The following is a 20,608-nucleotide window of genomic DNA, read 5'->3' on the forward strand; positions in this document are numbered from 1 at the left end:
ACAGGTGGCTCAGGGTCTCATCCAGCCTGACCTTGAACACTTCCAGGGAGGAGAACATCCACAACCCAGAGGGGAGCTGAGCAATGCTCAGCAAGAGCTAAAGGAGCTGTGGGGGACAAGAGGCTGGGGCCAGACTCTGCTCAGTGGTGCCCAGGGCCAGACCAAGGGGCAGCAAGGGGCACAGAGTGGAGCCCAGGAGGTTGGATGTGAAGAGGAGGAGAAAGTTGTTTGTTGTGAGGGTGCTGGAGGCCTGGAGCAGGCTGCCCAGAGAGGTTGTGGAGTGTCCTGGTGTGGAGAGCTTCCAAAGGCACCTGGGCATTGTGGTGCTGGGCAAGCTGCTGTGGGTGCCCTGCTGGAGCAGGGCTTGGCCTGGATGAGCTCCAGAGGTCCCTTCCAGTGCCACTTTCCTGAGGCTGTGGGATGGGCTCAGCCAGCTGGCAGTGTAACAGCAGAAGTCAGGCAGGGCTGGGCTGCTGCTTTCCTCGATGCCTGTCCTGGGCACTGGGAGCTGTTAGCAGAAGGCAGCCAGGAGCTGCTGCATTCATGCAGCAAGCAAACAGCTTTGAAATACTTAAATGAAACCAAGAAAGCAACTTGGAAACACACATTTAGGTCTCCCTGGAGCCTTCTCCTCTCCAGCCTGCACAACCCCAGCTCCCTCAGTCTGTCCTCAGAGCAGAGCAGCTCCAGCCCTGTTTGTGGCTTGACTGGGGAGCTGCTGCGACCTGAAGCAGCCCTGAGCCGCAGCAGCCCCTGGTTCCCTGGGGCAGGGCCTTGCTGTGTGCTGGGGCTGCAGGCTGGGAGCAGGGCGCCTGGCAGCGCCCCGGGCCGAGCCCGGGCACACCGCCGCCGCCTGCTGGTGGCTGGCAGTACTGCAGGGGCGCTGCAGGGCTCTGCCTGCCCCTGCTGATCCCAGCTCCAAGGAGAGCATTGATGAGCAGCTGGAAGGTGATGTTCAGGTTCAAGCTGGAAATCACAGAAAAGGTTTAGTTGGAAGGGACCTTAAAGCTCAGCCAGCTCCATCCCTCTGCCATGGGCAGGGACACCTCCCACCAGCACAGCCTGCTCAAGGCCTCATCCAGCCTGGCCTTGAACACCTCCAAGGAGGGGGCAGCCACAACCTCTCTGGCCAACCTGTGCCAGAGTCTCCCCACCCTGTCAAGAATTTCTTCCTCATCTCCAGTCTCAATCTGCCCTCTCCCAGCTCAAAGCCATTGCCTCTCATCCTGTCACTCTCAGCCCCTGTCAAAAGTCCCTCTCCAGCCTTCCTGTTGCTTCCCTTCAGGTACTGGAAGGTTGCTCTAAGGTCTTCCTGCAGCCTTTTTCTCTCTATGCTGAACAGCCCCAACTCTCTCATCCTGGCCCCACAGGGGAGGTTCTGCAGCCTCTGATATCTTTGTGGCCTCCTCTGGAGCCTCTCCAGCAGCTCCAGGTCCTTCTTGTGCTGGGACCCCCAGAGCTGGAGGCAGTGCTGCAGGTGGGGGCTGAGCAGAGCAAAGCAGGGGGGCAGAATCCCCTCCCTGTGCTGCTGCTCTCCCTGCTCTGGCTGCAGCTCAGCACTCAGCTGGCTCTGGGCTGCCAGGGACCACTGCTGGCTCCTGGGGAGTTTGTCACCACCTGACCCCCCCAAGGCCTTCTCCTGCAGGCTGCTCTGGAGCCACTCCTCATCCAGCCTGGATTTGTGCTTGGGATTGCCCTGACCCAGGAACAAGACCTTGCCCTTGGCCTTGCTGAGCTGCATGAGGTTGGCCTGGGCTCACCTCTGCAGCCTGCCAGGGTCCCTCTGGATGGATCCCTTCCCTCCAGTGTGTCAACCACACCACACTGCTTGGGGTCCTCTCTGACTTGCTGGGGGTGGCTCAGGCCCACTGCCTGTGTCACCAGCAGGAGGTGACATCACAGATGGCTTTTGCTGGCTGGACACATTCCCCTCTGTGCTGGTGTGAGCCTTAACTGTGGTTTGAGAGCTCAGATGATAACAAGTTGAGAATTCCTCCCCCCCCTTTCCCTGGCAAGGAAGGGGAGAGGGAGAAAAAGAGAGAAAAAGGGGGGGTAGGGGAAGGGGCAGGAGGTGAATCTGTGAGAGTTGCCTTGGAAGGAGGAGAGGTGAATCTTTTAACTCTCTAGAGCAGTGCCAGGGAGGCTTTGCAAGGGCCAGGGGTAAGGACAAAGAGGAGAATACACAAAGCCAAGCCTGGGTGGCCTTGGGGTTCCCTGGATGTTGGTGGGTTCAGTCCTTCAGAGAGCATGGGTGCAGCTTGGAGAGAGAGCCAGGCCTGCCCACAGGGCCAGGGCAGGAAAGCAGCAGCAGCTGAGAGCTCTTGGGAGCAGGCCAGGCAGGAGAAGAGGCCAGCAGCAGCAAATGGCCTCCTTGAGAGGCTGGCTGGGCAGGAAGGGGGAAGGGGATGGAATGGGATGGGATGGAATAGGATGGGATGGAATGGAATAGGATGGGATGGGATGGAATGGGATGGAGTGGAATGGGATGGGATGGAATGGAATGGGATGGAATGCAATAGAATTAACCAGGTTGGAAGAGACCTTTGAGATCACCAAGTCCAACCTCTCACCCAGCACCATCTGATCAACTGAACCATGGCTCCAAGAGCCTCATCCAGGCTCTTCCTAAACACCTCCAGGCATGGGGACTCCACCACCTCCCTGGGCAGCACATCCCAAGGGCCAATCTCTCTCTCTGGGAAGAATTTCTTCCTTCCCTCCAGCCTAAACCTCCCCTGGCACAGCTTGAGACTGTGTCCCCTTGTTCTGGTGCTGGCTGCTTGGGAGAAGAGCCCAACCCCCACCTGGCTCCAGCCTCCCTTCAGGTAGCTGCAGCCAGCAGACCACCTTTGACCCAGGGGAGCCTTCCTCCTGGGAGGGGAAACCCAAGTCCCTCTCTGCCTGCCTGGAGCAAGCTTCTTTCCTCCTCCTGAGGGGCTGGGCTCTTTCACACACACACAGCCCCCACCAGGATGGGTGTCAGCCAGCACACCCTGCTCCTTGGCTGTGTTCTGTGCCCCCTGTGACTGTGGTGCCCTCTCTCCCCAGCTCAACGACGACTACAAGGCGATGTTCCTGCTGGAGAACCTGCGGCTGCTCAACGGCAAGGACATCACCAAGCTGGCCAACCACGTCAGGAGAGTCAACAGCCAGAAGCTCACCAGCAAGGTGAGGTGGGAGCTGCTCTCTCCAGCCCCAGCAGTTACCCAAAGCACACAGTCTCACCCAGCTGCCTGCTTGCAAGAGACCTGAAGGCTCAGCGAGGCTGGCCACAGCCCAGCAGCTGTCTGCAGACAGCTCCCAGGCCGTGCCCCGAGCTCCTCAGCCTAACAGCCTTTAAACCCCTCCAGGGAGGGGGAGTCCAACCTGGTGGCAGGAGACAGAGAAGCACAGAATCTCCTGGCTGGAGAGGACCTTAAGATAGAATCATAGAATCAATGAGGTTGGAAGAAGCCTCAGAGATCAGCAAGTCCAAGCTGTCACCCAACACCTCCTGACAACTAAACCATGGCTCCAAAGTGCCACATCCAATCCCCTCCTAAACACCTCCAGGGATGGGGACTCCACCACCTCCCTGGGCAGCACATCCCAAGGGCCAATCTCTTTTGCTGGGAAGAACTTTCTCCTCCCCTCCAGCCTAAACCTCCCCTGGCACAGCTTGAGACTGTGTCCTCTTGTTCTGGTGCTGCTTGCCTGAGGGAAGACACCAACCCCCACCTGGCTACAACCTCCCTCAGGGAGTTGTAGAGAGCAAGAAGGTCTCCCCTGAGCCTCCTCTCACTGAGTCCAACCATAACCTAACCTCTCCCTGTACACAACTCTGACACCATGGCCCTGAGCTCCTCAGCCAAACAGCTTTTAAACCCCTCCAGGGATGGGGACTCCACCACCTCCCTGGGCAGCCTGGGCCAGTGCCCAAGGACCCTTTAGGTGCAGAAATTTTTCCTAATATCCAAGCTGAACCTCCCCTGGGGCAACTTGAGGCCACATCCTCTTGTCCTGTCAATTGTCACCTGGCACAAGAGCCCAACCCCCCCTGGCTCCAGCCTCCTTTCAGGGAGCTGCAGAGCCATGAGGCCTCCCCTGGTGCAGCTTGACACCATCCATGGCTTCAGGAATTGCCATCCTGAGGTGCTTGATTCAGCCTGACCTTGGTGCCTCCACTGCAACCTGCTGGAAGGGAGCTCAGCAGGCCCCCTGCACCAGCAGGATGGGCTTGGTGCTCCCACAGCATCTCCAGGGAGCACATTTTGAGGAGGGCTGGTTGCATTCTGCAGTGTAACCATCTCCTCTCAGGCCATGCCTCTGGGGATGGAGCCAGGCCTGGGTGGGGGAAGCCAAAGGAGCCCAGCCCCAGTTCTGCTGCTGTTCTTCTTCCTCATTGATGCAAATGCTCCACATCCAAACAGCTTTTAGACCCCTGCAGAGATGGAGAGTCCACCACCTCCCTGGGCAGCCTGGGCCAGTGCCTGATGACCCTCTGGGGAAAGAAGTGATTTTGAATGTCCAACCTGAACCTCCCCTGCTGCAACTTGAGGCCATTTCCTCTGACTTGTACTTGGAGAAGAATCCAGCCCCTGCCTCACTTCAACCTTTCAGGAGATGTAGAGAGCAAGAAGGTCTCCCCTGAGCCTCCTCTTCTGCAGGCTAAGCAACCCCAGCTCCCTCAGCCTCTCCTCACAGGGCTGTGCTCCAGACCCCTCCCCAGCTTTGTTGCCCTTCTCTGGACACCTTCCAGCAAGTCAACCTCCTTCCTAACCTGAGGAGCCCAGAACTGGACACAGGACTCAAGGTGTGGCCTAAGCAGTGCTGAGCACAGGGCCCAAGGACTTCCCTGCTCCTGCTGGCCACGCTGTTCCTGCTGCAGGCCAGGATGCCCTTGGCCTTCTTGGCCCCCTGGGCACACTGCTGGCTCCTGTTCAGCTGCTGTCACCCACTCCCCCCAGGTCCCTTTCTGCCTGGCTGCTCTCAGCCACTCTGCCCCCAGCCTGTAGCACTGCCTGGGGTTGCTGTGGCCAAAGTGCAGCACCTGGCACTTGGATGTGTTCAGTCTCATGCCCTTGGCCTCTGCCCATCTGTGCAGCCTGGCAAGGTCCCTCTGCAGAGCTCTCCTACCCTCTCACAGCTCAACTCCTGTCCCCAGCTTGCTGTCAGCTGCAAACTTCCTGCTGATGGACTCCATCCCCTCCTCCAGATCATCAATAAAGATATTGAACAGGCTGGGGCCCAGCATTGATCCCTGGGGCACACCACTGGTGCCTGGCTGCCAGCTGGCTGTGGCACCACTCACCACCCCTCTCTGCCACAGGAGCAGAGCCAGCAAGGGCTGTGTGTGACACTCACCCTTCCAGGTCAGTCCAATCATCTCCAGCAGTGGGAGAAGCATGGTGCTGCCATTCCACCTGCAGAAACCTCCCCATCCAATGTCCCTGGTGGCCCTGGCCCCAGGAATGGGGAGCACAAGCCCAAGCTCAGGAAAGCCTTGCTTTTTCCAGCATCCACCAGCACCAAGGATTTGTTCTTCCTTCTTTGAGCTGTTTGTTCCCTTGGTCACTCACACAGTTCAGCTCCTGGCAGGTTGTCCCCACAGAGCTCAGGATCATCTACAGCACAACTCTGATATGAGAATCAGGGAGCTGTGCAGGACTGCTCTTACCACTTGGATTCTGCTTACCTGATCTTCTTAGTTTCTTCTCTGTAGCAGTGGGGCAGAGCTCAGACACTGAAGACTGGGATGGCTGATTGTGCTCAGTGTTATCCCAGACCCCCAGCAGGGAGGGTTGGAAGGGAGCTCTGGAGCTCATCCAGGCCAAGCCCTGCTCCAGCAGGGCACCCACAGCAGCTTGCCCAGCGCCACAATGCCCAGGGGGGTTGGAAGCTCTCCACACAAGGACACTCCACAACCTCTCTGGGCAGCCTGCTCCAGGCCTCCAGCACCCTCACAACAAACAACTTTCTCCTCCACTTCACATCCAACCTCCTGGGCTCCACTCTGTGCCCCTTGCTGCCCCTTGGCCTGGCCCTGGGCACCACTCAGCAGAGTCTGGCCCCAGCCTCTTGCCCCCCACAGCTCCTTTAGCTCTTGCTGAGCATTGCTCAGCTGCCCTCTGGGGCTGCTCTTCTGCAGGCTCTCAGCCCCAGGGCTCTCAGCCTTTGCTGCTCCCAGAGCTGCTCCAGGCCCCTCAGCAGCTCTGCAGCCTCCCCTGGGCTCTCTCCAGCAGTTCTCTGTCTCTCTTGAGCTGGGGAGCCCAGAACCAGCACTCCAGATGTGTCCTCAGGAGGGCAGAGCAGAGGGGGAGGAGAACCTCCCTTGCCCTGCTGGCCACACTCTTCTCCCTGCCCCCCAGGACCCCATTGGCCTTCTTGGCCCCCAGGGCACATTGCTGCCTCATGTGGACCTTGTTGTCCCCCAGCACTCCCAGCTCCTTCTCCTTGGAGCTGCTTCCCAGCAGGTCCCCCCTCAGCTGTCCTGCTGCAGGAGGTTGTTCCTCCCCAGGGCCAGGACCCTGCCCTTGCCCTTGGTGAGCTTCATGAGGTTCCCTGTGCCCAGCCCTGCATCCTGGCCAGGTCTGGATGGCAGCACAGCCTGAGGGGCCACTGCTCCCCATTGGGTGGCAGCAGCAGACTGAGGCTCCACTCTGTGCCTTCATCCAGGTCACTGATGAAGATATCAAGCAACACTGGTCCCAGTGCTGACCCTTGTGGACCACCTGGCAGCTGCTCCCTGTTAGCAGAGCACTCAGGACCATTTGCTGTGGACCCAGAGGCATGAGGCATTGCTCTGGGTCCATGCAGAGGGCATCTGCTTAGCCACACTCACATGAGCCTGGCTCAGAGGTTTGCCATTAGCTGAGGGCATGGTTTGAACCCTGCTGACTGGAAGCTGTTCCAGCATGGAGGTAGCAGAGCCTCAGGCTTGGGGACTTTGGGTCTTGGGGACTTTGGGCTCCTGGGGACTTTGGGCTCCTGGTGGCTGTGGGCTCCTGGTGACTGTGGGCTCCTGGTGACTGTGGGGACCTGGTGACTGTGGGCTCCTGGTGACTGTGAGCACCTGGTGACTGTGGGCCCCTGGTGACTGTGGGCTCCTGGTGACTGTGAGCACCTGGTGACTGTGGGCACCTGGTGACTGTGGGCTCCTGGTGACTGTGAGCTCCTGGTGACTGTGGGCTCCTGGTGACTGTGGGCTCCTGGTGATTGTGAGCACCTGGTGACTGTGGGCTCCTGGTGACTGTGGGCTCCTGGTGACTGTGGGCACCTGGTGACTGTGGGCTCCTGGTGACTGTGGGCTCCTGGTGACTATGGGGACCTGGTGACTGTGGGCTCCTGGTGACTGTGGGCTCCTGGTGACTGTGAGCACCTGGTGACTTTGGGCTCCTGGTGACTGTGGGCTCCTGGTGACTTTGGGCTCCTGGTGACTGTGAGCACCTGGTGACTTTGGGCTCTGGTGACTGTGAGCACCTGGTGACTGTGGGCTCCTGGTGACTGTGAGCACCTGGTGACTTTGGGCTCCTGGTGACTGTGAGCACCTGGTGACTGTGGGCTCCTGGTGCCTGTGGGCTCCTGGTGACTTTGGGCTCCTGGTGACTGTGAGCACCTGGTGACTGTGGGCTCCTGGTGACTGTGAGCACCTGGTGACTGTGGGCTCCTGGTGACTGTGAGCACCTGGTGACTTTGGGCTCCTGGTGACTGTGAGCACCTGGTGACTTTGGGCTCCTGGTGACTGTGAGCACCTGGTGACTTTGGGCTCCTGGTGACTTTGGGCTCCTGGTGACTGTGAGCACCTGGTGACTTTGGGCTCCTGGTGACTTTGGGCTCCTGGTGACTGTGAGCACCTGGTGACTGTGGGCTCCTGGTGACTGTGAGCACCTGGTGACTGTGGGCTCCTGGTGACTGTGAGCTCCTGGTGACTGTGGGCTCCTGGTGACTGTGAGCACCTGGTGACTGTGGGCTCCTGGTGACTGTGAGCACCTGGTGACTTTGGGCTCCTGGTGACTGTGAGCACCTGGTGACTGTGGGCTCCTGGTGACTGTGAGCACCTGGTGACTGTGGGCTCCTGGTGACTGTGAGCACCTGGTGACTTTGGGCTCCTGGTGACTTTGGGCTCCTGGTGACTGTGAGCACCTGGTGACTGTGGGCTCCTGGTGACTGTGAGCACCTGGTGACTGTGGGCTCCTGGTGACTGTGAGCACCTGGTGACTGTGAGCACCTGGTGACTGTGGGCTCCTGGTGACTGTGAGCACCTGGTGACTGTGGGCTCCTGGTGACTGTGGGCTCCTGGTGACTGTGAGCACCTGGTGACTGTGGGCTCCTGGTGACTGTGAGCACCTGGTGACTTTGGGCTCCTGGTGACTGTGGGCTCCTGGTGACTGTGAGCACCTGGTGACTGTGGGCTCCTGGTGACTGTGGGCTCCTGGTGACTGTGAGCACCTGGTGACTGTGAGCACCTGGTGACTGTGGGCACCTGGTGACTGTGGGCTCCTGGTGACTGTGAGCACCTGGTGACTGTGGGCTCCTGGTGACTGTGAGCACCTGGTGACTGTGGGCTCCTGGTGACTGTGAGCACCTGGTGACTGTGGGCTCCTGGTGACTGTGGGCTCCTGGTGACTTGGGCTCCTGGTGACTGTGAGCTCCTGGTGACTTGGGCTCCTGGTGACTTTGGGCTCCTGGTGTCTGTGGGCTCTCGGTGACTCCCTGGCCATGGTGAGGTCTCGAGTGCTGCCACGAGTGCTCTTGTGCTGTTGTGCTGTTGTGCTCTTGTGCTGTTGTACTGTTGTACTGTTGTGCTCTTGTGCTCTTGTGCTGTTGTACTGTTGTGCTCTTGTGCTCTTGTGCTCTTGTGCTGTTGCGCTCTTGTGCTCTTGTGCTCTTGTGCTGTGGCTTTCTGTTGCCTGAAGTCAGTCTTCCTGCCTAGGTTACTGCTCACTGGGAGAAGTTCTTCGCTGGCCAGCTGCCTGAGAAGCACACAGCTGAGCAGCTCAGGTCCATCAAGGAGAAGTTCCTGGAGTCAGCCCAGACCAACATCACCTATGGCCCCAGCTCGCTGAGCGAGTTCACCCGCTGGCGGGTAGGTCCCGGCCCGCCTGCCCCTCGCTCCTCCCGGCCAGGAGCCTGCAGCCTGCCTCCCAGGGCCTTTGCTTCGGGGCTGGGGGGCTTTGGGATCAGCTCCTGGGGCTCTCACAGACAGGTGGTGTCACTTAGAATCAGTAAGGTTGGAAAAGACCTCAGAGATCAGCAAGTCCAAGCTGTCACCCAGCACCTCCTGACAGCTAAACCATGGCACCAAGTGCCACATCCAATCCCCTCTTGAACACCTCCAGGGATGGGGACTCCACCACCTCCCTGGGCAGCACATCCCAGTGGCCAATCTCTGTTGCTGGGAAGAACTTTCTCCTCCCCTCCAGACTAAACTTCCCCTGGCACAGCTTGAGACTGTGTCCTCTTGTTCTGGTGCTGGGTGCCTGGGAGAAGAGACCAACCCCCACCTGGCTACAACCTCCCTTCAGGGAGTTGGAGAGAGCAAGAAGGTCTCCCCTGAGCCTCCTCTTCTGCAGGCTAAGCAACCCCAGCTCCCTCAGCCTCTCCTCACAGGGCTGTGCTCCAGACCCCTCCCCAGCTTTGTTACCCTTCTCTGGACACCTTCCAGCATCTCAACATCTTTCCTAACCTGAGGAGCCCAGAACTGGACACAGGACTCCAGGTGTGCCCTACCCAGTGCTGAGCACAGGGCACAATGACTTCCCTGCTCCTGCTGGCCACACTCTTCCTGCTGCAGGCCAGGATGCCCTTGGCCTTCTTGGCCACCTGGGCACACTGCTGGCTCCTGTTCAGCTGCTGTCCACCACTACCCCCAGGTCCTTTTCTGCCTGGCTGCTCTCAGCCACTCTGCCCCAGCCTGTAGCACTGCCTGGGGTTGCTGTGGCCAAAGTGCAGCCCCTGGCACTTGGCCCTGTTGAATGCCATCCCGTGGGGCTGTGCCCAGCTTCCCCCTCTCCTGCCTCCCTTGCCTGCTTCGTTCAGCAGCTCCAGAAGCGCTCGGCCTGAGCGTGCAGGAAGTTGCAGGGAGTGCCCTGAAACCCTGCCTGGCAACTCATCAGCATTAGTGACCCTTGGACTAATTAGCAAGCCTGCAGTGGCCTCCCTGCTTCATTAGTTGCAAATCAGGGAGCCACAGAATCGTTCAGGCTGGAAAAGGCCCTTAAAGGTCATTGAGTCCAGCATTAACTCAGTGCCAGCACTCAGCCATGGCCCTCAGCACCACAGCCCCAGGGCTTTGAAACCCCTCCAGGCATGGGGACTCCACCACTGCCCTGGGCAGCCTGGGCCAGGCCTTGACCACCCTCAAGGGGAAGAAATTGTTCCTCATGTCCAACCTAAACCTCCTCTGGGGCAACTTGAGGCCATTTCATCTCATCCCATCACTTCTTCTGTGGGAGCAGAGACCAACCCCAGTCTGGCTCCAGCCTCCTTTCAAGGAGTTGTAGAGAGCAATGAGGTCTTCCCTCAGCCTCCTGTTCTCCAGGCTGAGCAACCTCTACAGCTCTACAACTACCTGAAGGGAAGTTGTAGCCAGGTGGGGGGCAGGCTCTTCTCCCAGGCCCCTTGTGACAAGAGGAGAGGCCATGGCCTGAAGCTGTGCCACAGTGGGGGGTGGCTGCTGTTGTTGCTTGTCCATTTCCAACTCCTCATATTTGCTTCTAAGGTGAAAATGATTGCAGAGGAGTTTCTGTCCTCCTCGCTGGGCCTGGAGTTAAACACAGATCCTGAACCAGAGGAGGAGACAGAGGAGAGTGAGGAAGAAGCTACAGAAAGCCCCAGGGAAGCTGCACTGGATGTCTCTCAGGTAGCTGCTTTTCCACTTGGATTAGCAACCTCCTTTTCATCCCTTGGGAGTCAGCAGCACTTGGCACAGCTGTGCCCCTTTGGGAAGTGTGAGGGCAGCCCCAGGCTCCAGCCTCTGTTCAGCAGCTGAGGTTTGTTCTTTATGGCTAGATAAAGTGGGAAAGATGAGTTGTTCTCCAAGAGGAGACAGCTTCCATTCTCACAGGAGACCCAGGAGAGTTCATAGAATCACAGAGTGGTTGGGGTTGGAAGGGACCTCTGGAGCTCATCCAGGCCAAGCCCTGCTCCAGCAGGGCACCCACAGCACAATGCCCAGCACCACAATGCCCAGGGGGGGTTGGAAGCTCTCCACACCAGGACACTCCACAACCTCTCTGGGCAGCCTGCTCCAGGCCTCCAGCACCCTCACAACAAACAACTTTCTCCTCCTCTTCACATCCAACCTCCTGGGCTCCACTCTGTGCCCCTTGCTGCCCCTTGTGCTGTCCCTGGGCACCACTCAGCAGAGTCTGGCCCCAGCCTCTTGCCCCCCACAGCTCCTTTAGCTCTTGCTGAGCATTGCTCAGCTCCCCTCTGGGGCTGCTCTTCTCCAGCTCTCTCTTCACAAACACCTGCAGGGTGGTGTCAGGAAGGGGCCAGGCTCTTGTCAGTGCTGTGCTGTGATAGGACCAGGAGCAATGGACACAAAGTTTCTCCTCATGCTGAGGTTCCAGCTTGTGTCTGTTGTCCTTGTCCTGGCTCTGGGCACCACTCAAAGAGCCTGGCCCCTTCACCCTGCCACCCACCCCTCAGATATTTACAGCCATTGAGAAGGTCTCCTCTTAGCCTTCTGGAGCACCTGTGTGGACAGACTGAGGGAGTTGGGGTTGTGCATCCTGGAGAGGAGAAGGCTCTGAGGAGACCTAATTGTGGACTTCCAGGATCTGCAGGGGGCTGCAGGAAAGCTGGGGAGGGACTTTTGAGGGTGTCAGGGAGGGATAGGACTGGGGGGGATGGAGCAGAACTAGAAGTGGGGAGATTGAGATTGGCTGTGAGGAAGAAGTTGTTCCCCAGGAGGGTGGTGAGAGCCTGGCACAGGTTGCCCAGGGAGGTGGTGGAAGCCTCCTGCCTGGAGGTGTTTGCAGCCAGGCTGGAGGTGGCTGTGAGCAACCTGCCGGAGTGTGAGGTGTCCCTGCCCATGGCAGGGGGGTTGGGACTGGCTGGGCCTTGAGGTCCCTTCCAGCCCTGACAACTCTGTGGTTGTACAGACTGAACTGCCCCAGGGCTCTCAGTCTCTTCATGAGTGTGGTGCCACTGGCTCCACCTCTCCTGTGAAGGTGGAATGTTTCTGATGGCAGAGCTGGGCTGGTGCCTGGGCAGCCTGTGGTGGTGCTCACCTTAGAAGTGGCTGCAGATTGAACCACCCCCCCCAGTCCATGGCTAGATTTGGGCTTCCCCATCTTACACAGATCACAAGTCACTGGGATGAGGAGCAGGAGATGAAAATGAAGCTGGTGGGGAGGAAATTCCTTTAGCTTCTGCCTCTAGGGCCTCTGCAGCTCTGGGCTGTGCAAGCCTTGGCAGCCAGGCTGTAGCCATGGGAGGGCACTTGTGGCATCTGAGCAGTGACCACCTCTGGCTTCCAAATGATCTGCACATCTCCAGGAAGCTAGAAACCTTCTCCAGAAACTGACAGTCTGCCTTACAGATCACACTAAAGCCCAGCAAGAGGAAAAGGAACAATTCCAAATCAGTCTCTGGAAGCAAGAGGTCCAAATCCCAGGCAGACCCCAAGGAGGAGGCTGCAGTCACTCCCAGGAAGTCCAGGCACGTGCAGGAGGTGCCAGCTCCTGATAAACTCAGGGCCTCCAACCAGCCAGCCAAGCAGGCAAGCCCTGAGCAGGGAGCTGAAGGGACACAGAAGAATGGAGAGCAGTTTCCCAAGGGACAAAGCAACAGGAGGTCCAGCCAGCTGACAGGGGAGCAGAAGAGCCAGGAGCAGGACAATGGAGTCGTTAGCTTGACCCCAGTGAAGAACTCCAAGGGCAAGGTAGGTTCATCAGGCCCCCCTGGGGGACTGGATTTGGCCTCTTGGTTGAGTGGGAAGAGCTGCACTCAGATTTCCTGGGAGCTCTGCACAGCACTGGAGCTGAGGCCTGGCCAGGTGCACTGTGAGTTACACTTCTTTGTTCTTCTTTGTTTCTTTCCTTGTTGTTTTTACATCTCTCAGAGGCATCAGGGAAGGCTCCCCCTGGAGACTGGGAATCCCCTGCCAGGGGCTGGATGGACCAAGGGGCTCTGAGGTGCTGCACTGAAAGCCTGTTCTTAGGAATGGGACTGGCATGACATGCTCTCAGGTCACACTGATGGCTGCCTAGGGAAAGGTGTTTTGGTTTTGACCACCCCCCCCTCAGCTCAGCCCAGAGGGTATCTAAAGGGTTCTTCACCTCCTCTCTGCAGCAGGCAGTGGGGGTTGCTGCTGGGGGCTGCTGGGAACACCTTCTCTGGAGAATCACCTGCTGGCTTAGGGAGCCCTGCTGGCACCTCAGGCTCTCCTGGGCTCTGGAGCACACACAGAAGGGCTGCAGGGTGCTGCAGTTGGGCTCAGGTTGCTGGTTCTGCTGAGGCAGGTGGCTGTCAGGGGGGATGGATCTGCTGACTGGGGCTGGTCTGTTGTAGGAGAACGTCAGTGCAGAGCCCTTGCACTTCCTTCAGTGCCACAGCAAAGGCAACAGCAGAGAGGACTTTAAAACCCAGCTCTGGTCAGGTGTCTTCGAGCCCTTGCTAGACTCTGGAGCCAAGAAAGGTGAGCTCTGAATTCCCAGCATCACAGAATCCATAGGGTTGGAAAACACCTCAGGGATCATCCAGTCCAACCTCTCACCCAACCCCTCCTGACAACTCAACCATGGCTCCCAGTGCCACATCCAATCCCCTCCTGAACACCTCCAGGGATGGGGACTCCACCACCTCCCTGGGCAGCACATCCCAAGGGCCAATCTCTCTTGCTGGGAAGAACTTTCTCCTCCCCTCCAGCCTGAACCTCCCCTGGCACAGCTTGAGACTGTGTCCTCTTGTTCTGGTGCTGCTTGCCTGGGAGAAGAGACCAACCCCCACCTGGCTCCAACCTCCCTTCAGGGAGTTGGAGAGAGCAAGAAGGTCTCCCCTGAGCCTCCTCTTCTGCAGGCTAAGCAACCCCAGCTCCCTCAGCCTCTCCTCACAGGGCTGTGCTCCAGACCCCTCCCCAGCCTCATTGCCCTTCCCTGGACACCTTCCAGTGTCTCAATGTCCTTCTTGAGCTGAGGAGCCCAGAACTGGCCACAGGACTCCAGGTGGATTCCCAGAACCACTCTGGGATCTCCATGGGTTAGATCCCTGCTCCTTCAGGCTGTGGTCTCTGCTGTCAGGAGGAGATTTGCTTGCCCAGTGCTTCTTTGGCTTGGAAAACAGGAGCCTGGGAGAGCAGCAGGCAGTGATAAGCTGCAGTCTGCATCTGTGCTCCTGGGATCTTCTCACCTCCTTTCTTTCCTGTTTCAGATCCTGTTGTGAGCTCCTCCAGAACTGTGGCGACGTGTGGAGGGGAATCTGTCTGTCTGATTGATTGTGAGACAGGCATGGTGCTGAAAAAGTATAAGGTGGCTGCAGAGGTATGTGGGAAGAGAGAGCATGGAGTGGAAATGCCATAACCTGCTGTAGATGTCACAGAATGGCTTTAGGCTGGAAGGGACCTCACAGATCATCCAGTTCCAACCCCACTGCCATGGGCAGGGACACCTCCCACCAGCCCAAGTTGCTCAAGGCCTCATCCAGCCTGGCCTGGAACACCTTCAGGGAGATTGGATGTTAGGAAGAAGTTGTCCCTTCCTCCTTCTCCCATAGCCTCCACAGCCTCCCTGGGGCAGCCTGTTCCAGAGTCTCACCATCCTTGTACTGAAGAACTTCTTCCTCAGCTCCACTCTAACCTTGCTCTGCCTCAGCTTCAAACCATTCCCCCTTGGCCTGTCTCTAGACACCCTCAGGAAAAGTCCCTCTGCCACCTGCCTTCAGGGACTGGAAGGTTGCTCTAAGGTCCCCCTGGAGCCTTCTCTTCTCCAGGCTGAACACCCCCAGCTCCCTCAGCCTGTTCTCAGAGCAGAGTTGCTCCAGCCCTTGGATCATCCTTGTGGCCTCCTCTGGGTTCACTCCAGCAGCTCTGTGTCCTTCTTGTGCTGGGGCCACCAGAACTGGGGGCAGGATTGGAGGTGGGGTCTCAACAGAGGAGAGCAGAGGAGCAGAATCCTCTCTCCTGCCCTGCTGCCCACACTCCTTTTGATGCAGCCCAGGCCATGGCTGCCTTCTGGGCTGCATGAGGGCACTGCCAGCTCGTGGTGAGCTTCTCCTTCATCAACACCCCCAAGGCCTTTATGTGAGTGTGTGCACAATGGATACCTCAGAGAGCTCTGGAAGGCTTCTGGACAGGGTTTAAAGGGGTGAAGCCAGTCTGAAGAAGCTGGGGTTGCTTAGCCTGGAGAAGAGGAGGCTCAGGGGAGACCTTCTTGCTCTCTCCAGCTCCCTGAAGGGAGGTTGTAGCCAGGTGGGGGTTGGTCTCTTCTCCCAGGCACCCAGCACCAGAACAAGAGGACACAGTCTCAAGCTGTGCCAGGGGGGGTTTAGGCTGGAGGTGAGGAGAAAGTTCTTCCCAGCAAGAGAGATTGGCCCTTGGGATGTGCTGCCCAGGGAGGTGGTGGAGTCCCCATCCCTGGAGGTGTTCAGGAGGGGCTTGGAATGTGGCACTTGGTGCCATGGTCACCATGGTCTAGTAGTCATGAGGGGTTGGGTGAGAGGTTGGACTTGGTGATCTCTGAGGTCTTTTCCAACTTTATTGCTTCTGTGATCCTTTCAGCCTGGTTTGCTTCTGGTTTTCATGTGTGGAAGATGAGTTTGCCTCTTGCTCCTCAGACAGGGTCACGTAGGTGCATCCAGGCCTGCTCCACACCACAGCGGAACCAAGCTCCCGTTGGAGTCTGTGGATCCTCCCGAGGCTTGCTTTGAGCTTCAGTGCTGCCCCTTGCATAGTCTGTCCATTTCACCTGGGGAGTTGCCTTACCTGTGAGCTAGCAGCCATCCCTGCTGGCAGTTCTCTTTCCCCACTCTCCTTGGTTTCTTTGCCCCCCCCAGGAGTTCTTCAGCGTGGCGTGGACCACCCTCACGATGGCCAACAGCGACAGCCGCAGAAGATCCCACAACATCTTGGCTGCTGCTGGCAGGAGAGGCATTGTCAAACTGATCCATGTGGCATCTGACTTCTGCTATGGGGAGATAAAAGCTCATAAAAAGCCCATTGCCACTGTCTGCTTCAGCCCAACTCAAGCAACTCACCTCTTCAGTAAGTCTCTGCTTCAGGAGGAGCTCCGTGCGGGAAGGGCTCGGCTGCCTTAGCGAGGGCAGCCGGCGCCAGCGCAGCTGCGCTCACCTGGACAGACACTGTGGAGAGATGCTTTCCCACACTGCTTCAGCCCCAGAGCCTGGCCCTAGCTAGGGGGCAGCAGCTCCCCTTGCCCTGGCAGGAGCTCTCAGGGTGGCTGTCACACACAGCCTGGCTCAAACGAGCCCAGCAGTGGATCCGTTCCGCAGGGATGAGTAAGAAGAATGCCAGGCAGAGCAGGCTGTGGGGGCAGCTGGCAGGGCCCTCCTCCAGCACAGCCACAGGGGACAGAAGCACATAATGGGGCTGTTGGAATTCATTCCTTTCCAGCTGACTTAATTGCTTGTGAAGAAATGAAATCTGAGTTCTGTGCCTCCTCAGCTCCTGATGCAGGAGAGAGCTTAGCCCCAGTGGCGCCCACAGCGGCTCAGGGCTTAGAGACTGGGAGGAGGTGAAGTGAACCATCAGGTTACAGATGGCATTGTCAGGGTTGTGAAATAAGCTGTTAAGAGAGCCACACCTGCACCCCACAGCACATTGTTCCTCTTGCCTGCAATTACCCACATCCTGGAGTGGTTAGAGTGCTACTTGAACCATTGAACACCAAAGCCGGTTTGAAACAGAGGGATCTGTGGTGGGGGCTTCTCCAGAAGCAGCTCAGGAGGGCAGAAAGCAGAAGCCTGGAGGGACAAGGAGATGATTTTTACATCCATGCAACAAGCAAGGCTCATTGGGTTGCACACAAGTGAAGTGAGAGGCTTTGCATGCTTGTCTGGGGAACCTTTCACCTCTGAGTAGGATCCAGATCACTCCAAGCAACCTGGTAGGATTTAAGACATTTAATGTCTACAGTTGTAGCTTTCCCAGCTGGGTATCACCACAGTAAGCTGTGGGTACCTGGAATCAAGTGGCACCAGCATCAGAGTAGAGGCTGAGGTTGTAGTTTAGGTTCCACTGAAAGCCATGACTGGGACCATAAGGCCAGAGGGGCCTTGTGGAATCACATCAGCAGGAAACAAACTGAGTGCAGGCTGAGAAGGTGAGGTGCTGGCCATGGGGTCTTGTGGAGTCACATCAGCAGGAAACAAACTGAGTGCAGGCTGGGAAGGTGAGGAGCTGGCCATGGGGTCTAATGGAGTCAGATCAGCAGGAAACAACCTTTGAGTGCAGGCTGAGAAGGTGAGGTGCTGGCCATGGGGTCTTGTGGAGTCACATCAGCAGGAAACAAACTGAGTGCAGGCTGGGAAGGTGAGGAGCTGGCCATGGGGTCTTGTGGAGTCACATCAGCAGGAAACAACCTTTGAGTGCAGGCTGAGAAGGTGAGGTGCTGGCCATGGGGTCTAATGGAGTCAGATCAGCAGGAAACAGCCTTTGAGTGCAGGCTGAGCAGGCCAAGTGCTGGCCGTGCATGTTTGAGTGTCTGTGGAGTGCTGAGGCAGGAGCCCTGGTGCCTGCTGCTGTGCTTTAACCAGCTCTCTGATGCCCCAGCCGTGAGTGCTGAGCCTGTGCCATGGGTAGCAGTGGCAGCTGGCAGGAGCAGAGCCTGATGAGCAGTGGTATCACTACCTGCCTCTCTCCTGTGTCCCACAGCTGCATCCTATGACAAGCGGATTGCACTCTGGGATATTGGGATTCCAGACTCTGACTACAATTTCAAAGCAAGGTAAAGATGAGAAAAAAACACCTTAGATGTGGCCAGTCCAGGAGCCTGGAATTACCACCTTGCAGCCCCACTCCACTGCTCATTGCCTCCTCTTCTCTTGCAGCCAGCTGCTGGTGCTGGAGGCGCTCTCCATTCCCTTACGCATCGCCCTGGTCCCCACCCGCCCAGAGCAGTACCTGCTGGCTGGCTGTGAAAGTGGCTGCTGTGCCTGGAATATCAAACTGGAGAAGGATAAAAAAAGCAGGTGAGAACCAGGAGCTGGGGGAGGGGGAAATGTGGAGTTGGTTTTCATGAGAAGAAGCCATAGGCCTAGAAGAGGCTTCATGAGCTGAGGAAGAAAAGCAGCGTGCCCCACCTCTGGCCCACCAAGCCTCAAACATCCTGCCCACAGCCAGCAAAGGTGCTGGCACAATCATAGGAGCATTAAGGTTGGAAATACTTCCAAGTTCATCCAGCCCAACCTTCTACCCAACACCTCTGTGACCACCAGAACACGTGGCCCAAGCCACAGGCTTCTTGAACGCCTCCAGGGATGGGGACTCCACCACCCCCCTGGGCAGCCTGTGCCAGCCCCTGACCACTCTTGCAGCAGAGAAATTTTCCCTCATCTCCAACCTAAGCCTCCCCTGGCACAATTTCAGGCCATTTCCTCTCCTTCTAGCATCTGATCCTAGGGAGGACACCAACCCCCACCTCACTGCAACCTCCTCTCAGGGAGCTGCAGAGAGCAATGAGGTCTCCCTCAGCCTCCTCTCCAGGCTGAACACCCCCAGCTCCCTCAGCTGCTCCTCCCCAGCCCTGTTCTCCAGACCCTTCCCCAGCTTCCTTGCCCTTCTCTGGCCCTGCTCCAGCCCCCCAAGGTCTCTTGAGACCATTTCCTCTTGTCCTGTCATCAGTTACTTGATGCTGAAGGAGCCTTCAAAGCCAGCAGCCCTCAGTGTGCACTGGTGCTCCAGGCTGCTCTGAAGAAGGCTGGCACAAGTGTAACACAATACCCTGAACCTTAAGGGAGTTCTCACCTTAGGACCATAAATTCTTGGCTGGAGTTCCAGGCTCAGACAAGTTCTGTCCTGCTCCTGGCACATGAGGTTACCCAGGAGATGGCCACGCTGTGGGAACCCAGGAAAATAAACAGGAGAGGAGCAAGTGAAGTCATTCCATGCTGACAGATGCTAGTCCTGGTGCTTGCAAACCCAACTGCAGTCAACCAGCAGGCTCCTGAGCAAACAGTTTGCTGCTGTGATAATAAACCCAGGTGGCCAAAGCCCTGATTCAAGTGGGAATTCATCTGAGTTTGGCCAGAGGCTAAGACACAACTTCCCTTCTGGGTCCTGTTCCTGAGCCCTCTTCTACTGCTGCCCAGCCAGGACTTGACTCATTTCACCTTTCCTCCCCTTCTCCTCTAGGACTTTTGAAGCCATATTTGAGTTTCCTGATGAGGATGGAGAGATGACATCATCTCACAGGGTTGATGGCTTGGCTTTTCTCAATGATGATGTCATTGGTGAGTCCTGAGGGCAATAGCCCAGTCCAAAGAGATACTTGGGCTCCACAGCAGGCTGAAGGCAGCATGATGAGCAGAGGGACTGAAGAGGGTGCAACTACCCCTCCTGCAGAGCTTGGGGGCTACCCAGGATGGGTTTAGTCACCCAAAGTCCCATATCTTCTCCTAGCACTCAGGCTGGAGGTGCAAAGCAGAACTGGAGATCAGAAGGACCCTTCCCAAGCATGGTGCTGAGGTGGAAGGCAAGAAGGAGAGCTCCTTCCTGCCCAAGGGCTGGTGGCAGCTGTACCTTTCTGCAGGGAAATGCGGGGTTCCTGCATCTGGGAGGCTTGCTAAAGCATGGGGTGGGTCTTTATGAGTAGCTCATGCTTGTCCTAGTGTTCAGGAACAGGACTGAAAATACCTCTGAGGCCTCTGATTATCCCAGAGTAAGGTGGAGGAGGTGGCAAGAGTTCTGTTGGTCTCAGGTCCCTTCAACAGCCACCTTCTGGACAGACCTCCTTCACCAGAGGCCAGCCTTTGTCTTGTAGCACTTCACTGCCAGGCAGCTGACTTCTCCTCCCCTCCTCTCTCCCCCAGTTTCCAAGAGCTCCAAACCAGGCTGCATCTACTTATGGAGCTGGTCTCGGACGTTCGACACCAAGGCCAAGGGCTGCCAGCGAGCAGTGGCTGCTGTCATCCTGGCTGAGCTGGAGTGGTCCAACACAGACCTCTCCTACCTGACACTCAGCACCTGCCCAGGTAGGCAGCACGCTGCTGGGACAGGCAGAGGCTGTACCAGAGGCAGTCACATGTGTGCTTGGAATAGCCATGCAGAGCTTTCCCCCATCAGAGGTGGCCCTGGCTGGGGGTAGAACCTGGGAGCTGCATCCCTGCCAGAGCAGGTGTGGCTGCAGGGTGTGATCAGATGGAACCTCCTGGGTTCTGCTCTGCAGGGAGACTCTGTGAATCCCAGAATGGTGGGGGCTGGAAAGGACCTGAGAATTCCCTGTCTTCAAGAGAGACAGGGAACTGCTGGAGAGAGTCCAGGGCAGGCTGCAGAGCTGCTGAGGGGCCTGGAGCAGCTCTGGGAGCAGCAAAGGCTGAGAGCCCTGGGGCTGAGAGCCTGCAGAAGAGCAGCCCCAGAGGGCAGCTGAGCAATGCTCAGCAAGAGCTCAAGGAGCTGTGGGGGGCAAGAGGCTGGGGCCAGACTCTGCTGAGTGGTGCCCAGGGCCAGGCC

General features: G+C 57.8%; 1 protein-coding gene across 1 annotated transcript in view; it reads left to right on the plus strand.

The window, feature by feature from the left end:
- Positions 1-20,608, plus strand: part of LRWD1 (leucine rich repeats and WD repeat domain containing 1) — a 30,278-nt gene that overhangs the window by 7,270 nt on the left and 2,400 nt on the right. Inside the window, exons 4-14 of the mRNA XM_054166598.1 lie at positions 3,049-3,168; positions 8,912-9,064; positions 10,700-10,840; positions 12,527-12,868; positions 13,498-13,624; positions 14,356-14,465; positions 15,976-16,183; positions 17,813-17,885; positions 17,989-18,129; positions 19,292-19,389; positions 19,969-20,130. Coding sequence (XP_054022573.1) covers positions 3,049-3,168; positions 8,912-9,064; positions 10,700-10,840; positions 12,527-12,868; positions 13,498-13,624; positions 14,356-14,465; positions 15,976-16,183; positions 17,813-17,885; positions 17,989-18,129; positions 19,292-19,389; positions 19,969-20,130 — 1,675 coding nt within the window. The remainder of the gene's footprint in view (positions 1-3,048; positions 3,169-8,911; positions 9,065-10,699; positions 10,841-12,526; positions 12,869-13,497; positions 13,625-14,355; positions 14,466-15,975; positions 16,184-17,812; positions 17,886-17,988; positions 18,130-19,291; positions 19,390-19,968; positions 20,131-20,608) is intronic.

The sequence above is a fragment of the Dryobates pubescens genome, chromosome 13, assembly GCF_014839835.1.
Source record: "Dryobates pubescens isolate bDryPub1 chromosome 13, bDryPub1.pri, whole genome shotgun sequence".
In the NCBI taxonomy this organism is placed as follows: domain Eukaryota; kingdom Metazoa; phylum Chordata; class Aves; order Piciformes; family Picidae; genus Dryobates; species Dryobates pubescens.